The 8,445-nt window shown below is 32.5% G+C and overlaps 1 protein-coding gene across 1 annotated transcript; it reads left to right on the top strand.

Annotated features, from left to right (window-relative positions):
- Window positions 1-4,951: 4,951 nt before the first annotated feature.
- On the top strand, window positions 4,952-7,627 carry LOC105343197 (methyltransferase-like protein 27). Its single transcript, XM_011450451.4, has 6 exons — window positions 4,952-5,108; window positions 5,436-5,579; window positions 6,344-6,475; window positions 6,699-6,834; window positions 7,012-7,104; window positions 7,316-7,627. The coding sequence occupies exons 2-6, from the start codon at window positions 5,436-5,438 to the stop codon at window positions 7,495-7,497; spliced, it is 687 nt and encodes a 228-aa protein (XP_011448753.3). The 5' UTR covers window positions 4,952-5,108; the 3' UTR covers window positions 7,498-7,627.
- The last annotated feature ends 818 nt before the right edge of the window (window positions 7,628-8,445 follow it).

The following is an 8,445-nucleotide window of genomic DNA, read 5'->3' as shown; positions in this document are numbered from 1 at the left end:
TTGTTCTTTTCTCTTATATTTTTACAGAATAGAGAAAAGAGTGAATATTTTTTCCACCGAATGCATCGAATTTCAAAGTCTGTACCCTAGTTTTTCCCCCGTGCGGTTAGGTTTACGAAGGTTATAATTTATTGCCCCCTTCCTCTTCGTAGATGCTTTATACAATATTTTTTTATCAAAGTAATTGCAGAGATGAAGCTGAAAATGTTAATACAAGACCCACGATGGCCAAAAAAAACCCCACCACAATAACACAAATAACGAATAGTCAACTATAGCTGTCTGCCCCGGGTGAGCTAAAAATCAAAATGTCTACTTTATATATTTATATGCTGAATCATTTTTACAAACCAAATGCCAGCTTTTGTAAGGGTACAACTTATGTAATAAAATACATATTGTATATAGCTGGGATTTTTTTTTCGAAAGAGCGTTTAAAGAGTGGATCTAATTCCGTGCAATGAACCAGTGAATTTTAAGTCACTTGGTTTTTCTTATAGACTAAATATATACATTGTCAACGTTGTCTTTTCTCTGTGATACGCGATAACGAGATTTTCCTACAATAAAATTCACTTCATTATATTACATGCATTATATTTTTTAATACTAAAACTATTGCGATATCATATAACATACGTAATTTCGCCATGAAATCAAGCTACACGTGTTTAAACTTAAAACTGTTTTCGGTTTTTTTTCACGTTATCGTATGATTTCAATTTTGATGGGGTTCTTTTTACGATATCAATTGATTAATCATTCGCTAAGTTTATCAACATTCTTTAAATTCGAATCATCTCAATTTTGTGGAAAGGTGTCCATCATAAGAAAGCCTATCGCATTTTGGACTACGCAACACCTTATTAAAGTAATATGAGTTGCAGTTTTCATGCTGAATTTTTTTTAACGAAAATGTTATTTTCTACTAAAAGGAGAAAAATATCATGGTTTTTTAAATTTCTGTTAGCCTTATTTTTGTGGGAAAAGCCGATACAAAACCTTAATTGAAGCATAATTAAATTATTGTCGTCCTATACAAAAATTGAATTGGTATATATTCATTATAATGATTTTTTCAATTCTTTTTTATCGTGAAAGTTTAAGTTACATGCAGACTTAGCATACTAGCATTCTTTGCATTTAAATAAAATTCTAAAAAACACAGCTCATGCTTTAAATATGGAGCTTAACAGGTCGACATTGGTTGCCCTATTTTTCAAGCAATAATCCCATCCGACGCATGACTTTTAAAAATGTTTAAGAGAAACCTTCGTCAAAATTTGAAAGCATATCAGGGTACCTCTACATAAAAATATCACTTGGCCATCCAAAACACCCACAACTCCAAGCGCAACCTGTTCATGTATACATGACCGTTTTAATATCGAGTCAATCGAATATGACCTCACATGCGTCATCTTTTCAGCTTCATGTACAACAGATATATTGTGTGTATCTTGTAAATTTATTGTGTTTGAAACTCAGGAAACGCTACATATCGCATTCAAAAGGATAATAGTACTTTTAGAGAGGATTTTTAGTTTACATAGTTTTTGAAGTCGCAAAGTATGGTTGTATACTTTCAAAAAAATATGTGCCCTTATGCTTTTATCATATGTGCATTCATTATGACATGTATATTTCAAATTCATACACGTATATATACTATTTGGACAGAACCTCTGTGATAAATACACATTTTAACATTCAGCACAACTTTTAATGCCTTTTTTCAATGGCATATTCACTTATCTATATGAACTGACCACCTAAAATCGCAAGAAAGTAAAAGCTGTTTTAATTCGATATTTGATATTCTTTAGAAGAAATTTTAAAAAGTAGAATTGTTCAGTGTAAATGAGATTTTACTTAGTTTTAACTTTTATTAAATTAGACTATAAAAGCTATTGCTTATGATTATTTTTTTAATGTAAGAAAATACTACGTTTATTCGATGTCAGCATTGTTTAAAATTGTCATCTGCAAAATTTCACACAAAATCGACAATCATTTTCTTAAACACAAATGCACCCACATAAATTAAGAACCATCCTCTGCATTTTTTCAGCTTTTTAAAAAAGATTATCAAAATTGAATTTTTAAAAAATCCCTTTAAATTGATAAGGGGTTTCCATCACTCTGAGTGTTGAAAGAGTCAATCCTCCTGCATGGGGCGTAAATCGGGTAAAGGAGGGTGGGGGGGGGGGGTTACTGTCCACAGTCACCCGTGGAAATGTTAAGAAAAACTTTTAAATCTTCCGTTCTCTCCGTTACAGGGACATCTGACCAGGACAGGAATGTCCCTTCTATCAGTTCGAAGGTCGGTGTGATAAGTCGAGAGTTCAGATTGGTAACATGCTAAACAAGGTCAGTGTTATTTAGTGCACAAAGCTGTACTTTTCTTCCGGAGAGTAGTGAAACAGTGACACAGATACATTTAAACCAGACAAGAGTTCTGTGTCAGCCCCCACACTTTTAAAATTGCTGATTAAAGCGAAATTTTTTTTACATTCACCAAGTATGACTCCGTCTATTTCTTACGAAAATAGATTGTAAAATAGCTCCATATTTACATTTTCCAGTGTCTTTGCTTGTGATAACACTACGTATCGATTTTGTATTATATAGCCCATAACTTCAAATGACGACAAATTGAGGCACCAGCGGGGTTTTCTTATCTATATTTTATTATTTAATCATACGATGACTTAAAATTATATTAATATTTTAATAAGGAATCATTCTTTGAGTATTATAAGGTGATAATTTCGGTCGGGGAGTAAACAAATCTATCATAAAGCCCTTCGGACTTTATTGGATTTAATCACGCCCCGACCAAAATTATCACCTTGTAATACTCAAAGAACGATTCCTTAATCCTTATTTAGAAACTGACAATCTACACGCCCGAGTTACAGAGATCTTTATAAGAAAAATCACGGACTGCAAAAAATAATCTTGATGAATCATGCCAGACTTAAATTGCCTTAGAAGACGATTTGGCTGTTTCTTTTAACTAACGTACTGATGAATATTTACAATAATTTAGATTTATTTACTCCCTTTTCACAATCAATTTATTAATTTGTTAAAAGAAAAAAATGTAAATATAAAGTAAAACTATAAAATGCTTTCTATGAGGATTCATGCGGGATATGGAGGTAACGATCATCGCTGAAAAAAAATACATAATTCGCTGTCTCGAGTTGTGTATTTTATTTTGCAATGTTGCCACCTATACATGTAAATACACCGCATTAATAACCAAAGAAAAAGCGTTTTATTGTTTAATTGATTACATGTTGCATCAAAATTTTTTTTTTAGGGGGATATCATGAGTGTGAACTTACAAACATAGGGAATGATATATTCAAACCCGAATACTAGTATGTTGACGCGATTTGTTTCCAACGCAAATCGACAACTTTATCTATCTATCTATCTATCTATCTTTTTTCTTTCTCTCTATTAGAAGTATCTGAACTATTAACTATATTTGAAATATGTTATTATCACGAATACATTTAAAAGAGAACGAATTATTTTAAATTAAATTCAATTATATTATAATGCAGGTCCATTTAACATGCAACCAATGGGTAATATACATTTACATATACATAGGAATTAATGAAACATTCCATAATTTTAACCATTGAATAATTTAGATGCAAATAAAGGTGCAGCACTGTCCGATGTCCGTGACGTCACACAATAAACAAGAAAAAATTCAACCTAATTAATTACAAGCATCAATTCTTTAAGAAATAATCCTATATTGTACAGATTAAAATTATTAAAATGTAAAAAAAAACCATGTACCATATTAGGATAATTTTTAGAACTAAAGTAAATTATAAAAAGATGTTTTCTTTCTAAGTACATGTAATTCGTTTCCTATAACTTTTATGATCACATTTCAACACACTATTTAAATCAGCGTTAGAGGTGGAAATTCATTCTCTCTCTCTCTCTCTCTCTCTCTCTCTCTCTCTCTCTCTCATTTAACATACACAATACATTTAGATCTATACGGTTAATACTTTAAGTGATAAAGATTATTATAAACACCGATTGTTTAAATAGCTAGTTAATCCATCTTCCCAAGTCAAGGGTTTCTGATCCGCTCTGGTTTATGTAGAGCAGAGCGGATCAGAAACCCTTGACTTGGGAAGATGTAGTTAATCCTTTATTTCATGAATGTCTTGTAATATCTTTTTGTAGAATTTTCAAATCTAAAGACGTAATGAATAATCCTTTTATCCATTACCTCAGAAGTCATCACCTGTTCACCATTTTCTAACATGTCCCAGAAGAAGATCTTTTTTATAATTCACTTTTAATTCCATTTTTTTTTTCATGTATAGAGTCTTTTTGCAGCATAATACTGATTATTAATACAGATTATTAATTGGAACACATGTACCTATGGGAAAAGAACCTGGGAGGGAGATTGGTGGAAGTGGGGTGGGGATAGGAATAGCACTGCTCGCGGGCATGTTTGATTATCTATTCATAACTTCTTCGTCTGAACTTATATGCACACATTTTGGCATTTTCGTTTGTGTCACTATTCAATTTCCTTTGTGTGTGTGTGTGTGTGGAGAGAGAGAGACGGACGGACAGACAGACAGACAGACAGACGACTCTTCCATCACAAACATTTTACATTTTCTTGAAAAAATATTTTCCTCGCTGAGGAAGCGGAGATACAGTACCGAGATAGGAAAATTTCTGTTTGCAAGTTAAATGTCGCACATCCCAGTTAACAGGTATTTACCTGTGTGTCCGTTTATCGGTGTATATACATATACTGGTCATTCTGATGACAGGGCGCCTTGTTCCCAGGTTTGAGATTTTTTTCACATGACAGAAGACCGTGTCAGGCCCGGCTGACCTTGAAAACTATGACATGTATATGTAGACTACGCTTATACGGGAAAAAAAAATTGGTAATTTTCCGTAAAGTTTGAATGGGCATTTAAAAAGAAAAATTCTTGTCCAGTGGCCTTAAATCTTTACTGTCCGGCATAGTGTCCATTTGTGATAGGACTGATAATTTTATTGCAATCTCAATTTTTTTTCAAAGTTCTAAAATCTTCAAGGTAAGATTTGAAATAGGATCTTTCTGTGTTTGTTTGAGTCAGAAAATTAAGGATAGCATTAGATAAAAATTTGCAGGTTATTTTATTTCGAAATGAATCATTTCAAAAGTAATTCGTACGATTTTCAACTTTCACAAATGATTCATTTCTTCTTGTTTATGCATTTAAATATTGCCACCTATTTTGAAAATCTGTATAGCTTTAATAAAAGTCGTTTGGCACCAAAAACTACTTCTTTGAAAAAAAACACAGTTTTAATTTTTTAATAAAATTGTATGCTTAGAAAATAATAACAAAATGTGTAATTTTCATTTGTTGAATTTTCAGATGACTTCAGTAGCAGAAAAGAAATACTCTCTACCAAGTGAGGACAAAAAGGCGCAGTATTTACTGGGGAAGATTCTCGCCGACGGACTCTCACAGAATGAACTGAACGCGGCCTACGATGACGTCAGCAAAGACTACGATCAGGTACAGGAAAGAAATGTTTTCTTCCGAGACGAAATCGATTTTAGATAAAAACAAAAATTGAAATCAATTAAAAAACAGTTCTTTCAAAATATTAAAAAAATCATTTTACTGGACAATAAACAAATTATATCTCGGAAATGATTCCATTCAAAATTAGCTTGAAAAATGTCAGGCCGGAACGTTATTTTAACATATCAATAGACGGCGGAAAAAAGCTGAAAATGTATACGGGTGGTGCACACATTCATGCACGGTGTTTGACCATATTTGGACAATCTTTTCAGGGCAGGCACAGGTGAACTTTTAATGGTTAATCTTCTTAGCGTTATAACACTGAGCGGAAAATAACGCTCTCTGTCTGCAGGACTTGTCTAGTTGAACGTTAATATATACATGTATCAATACAACAATGTGGGTACATTGAATTGTGATTGATATGTCATATAGATTAGGTAATTGAAGTAAGTTTTCTCAATGAGATTGCAATTTTCAACATTTTTTCATGTTCCTTGGGGGGGGGGGGGGGCGTTCAAGGTACATAGAACCACACAGAATCGTGACACTCTATTGTTTCTGCTTTGATATCATGACTGAGAGTATTTTGAAATACGCATTTTTGGAATTAAAAAGAAAATCTAAACATATTCACATTTTTGCAGTTATACATGTAGTTTGCAGATGAACATAAGCTATCGTCATCAACCAAAACGCGTTCGTTCTTCACTCCTTGCTAGATTTTATTTATTCATATTTGAAATGTGTAGGTAGTTTTAGACAACGGGTACAAGGCTCCTAATAGCTGTGCCGAGGCGGTGACCAAACTGTTCCCCGAGAAAGACCGAGCCAGTCTGGTGACCCTTGACATCGGCGCCGGGACTGGGCTCCTAGCAGAGGAGGTAAGCGTGACGTCAACGTACACTTCGGGTACTTCCGTGACCGAAAATATTGCCGTTACGGAAATAGACGGTCTTATTATTTACGTCTTTTTTTATATTTTAACACAATGGAAAAGTGTTATTTTAAATCTTTTAAAAAGTAAAGAATTTAGGATTTTTTCGGCCCCATAATTTTCTTTCATGTCCAAAAAGATCAATATATTTCTTTTCGTTTTCTCTGCAGATGTTAAAGAAAGGATTCAAAACATTAGACGCCTTAGATCCATCCCAGGGAATGTTGGATATTGCCCAAGAAAAGGGCATCTACAGAAACTACATATGTGATGCGATAGGCAAAGAACCCCTCAAAATCCCCGCAGGTAAAAACCCCAATGAAACGGGTGCTTTTTTTTCTATATTGTTCATTCAATATAGGAATGCAAATTTGACGGCATGGTTTGATAAGCTTAATCAGAGATTGATTATGATGTTTTTAAATTCATTTTAGGCAAATGCAGAATGAATTGAATGACTGTGGGTTTTTTTTTTCCTTTCAGACTCATACGATATCGTCACAGTTGTTGGAAGTCATATAGCGAATCACATCGAAAGCGAAGCTCTGATAGAAATCATCCGATTGGTCAAATCAGGTGAGTCGAATAATTGACATGAAGCACTTACAGAAAAAAATTATGAATATTCATATTCCTTCTCCCTATCAAGATATGGTATATGAACAAAAAATTCCATTACCGAAAAATAAAAAAGAGGAAATTTGACTCAAAGCAGGGAAATTTTCTACATGCAACAAACACGTGTTTTACCCCTTTGGTAACCATCTTTTTTTTAAATTTGTTCTAGGTGGCATCGTCTGCATAGTTGCCCGGATGGAGAGTTTATCCAACTTAGACAAATACAAAGACTCTTTTTTCCCGTTGTGCGATGACCTTGAAAAAGCCGGAAAATGGACAAAAATCGAGTGTTCGCCGTGTCCGTACTGGAACAGAATCCAAGGTGTTCAGCTCGTGTACAGAGTGTGCTGAATTGTGTTCTGACTTGTGTTATAATATTGACAAATTTTGACAAAAATGTTGACATTTTTTATGTACAAATTATTTTATTTTATGAATATACATTTTAAAAATGTGTGAATAAATGTTATGAAAATATGAACGGATTGTTTGACTTTTTACTGGTGATAATTTACATTTTTCGAACATCAAATTAAAATTCTATGGAATATTAAACTCTATCATATTGATTGAGGTATCTGTATTGCCGTTATAATAAAAAAAAATCTATGAAAGAGAGAGAAGAGAGAGAGAGAGAGAGAATCCAAAAAACAATTTGGATTTAAATTAATGGTTCATTTTCTTATTTAATATTATCCAGAGAAAAAAATATAAATCTATTGAAATACTTTTTTTTAACCCTTTAAAGGACCACAAATGCATGCTATTCTGTAAAATAGAATGAGGGATAACTGCAATGGAATTTTATCCGATAAGGATTTGATGCAAATATTCAATATTAGACCATAGAATTTTATGCTTGATTACAATTTACTGAAAAGTAGAGCATAACTTTAAAATAAACCATGTTTAATATCAAATATCTGTTGAATCACAACATTATTATTTTATTGTTTGTAGAAATTTAAATTATCCGTTGTTGAATTATTCTCAAAGTGTACCTATCTATTTATCATTTATTACTGAAAAAAATAAGATACCAGTGATTGAAATAACTTGGTCTATGATATAAAGTTTTGACAAAACATGTTTTTGGATCGAAGTTTTTAAAAATGTTAACAATGGTCTGTACATTTGCTTCCTTATTTTCTTATTCTAAGGGAATACTTAGAAATTCGTACTTATATGTCAATAATTACTTCAAGAACAAACATAAATCATACGCACCACAGAAAATCTAATGAATAAAAATAAATGTACAACAAAACCATTTCCGTTGTCCCGTATACGTAAATACCA

This window comes from Magallana gigas, chromosome 9, assembly GCF_963853765.1.
Source record: "Magallana gigas chromosome 9, xbMagGiga1.1, whole genome shotgun sequence".
Lineage (NCBI taxonomy): Eukaryota > Metazoa > Mollusca > Bivalvia > Ostreida > Ostreidae > Magallana > Magallana gigas.
Note: the sequence above shows the minus strand (reverse complement) of the source record. Positions and strands in the feature narration are given on the sequence as shown.

Coding starts and splice junctions, on each gene's coding strand:
- LOC105343197 (XM_011450451.4), top strand. CDS start 5,436: ATGACTTCAGTAGCAGAAAAGAAATACTCTCTACCAAGTGAGGACAAA. Junction 5,580..6,343: donor TCAGCAAAGACTACGATCAG/GTACAGGAAAGA, acceptor TGAAATGTGTAG/GTAGTTTTAGACAACGGGTA. Junction 6,835..7,011: donor ACCCCTCAAAATCCCCGCAG/GTAAAAACCCCA, acceptor TTTTCCTTTCAG/ACTCATACGATATCGTCACA.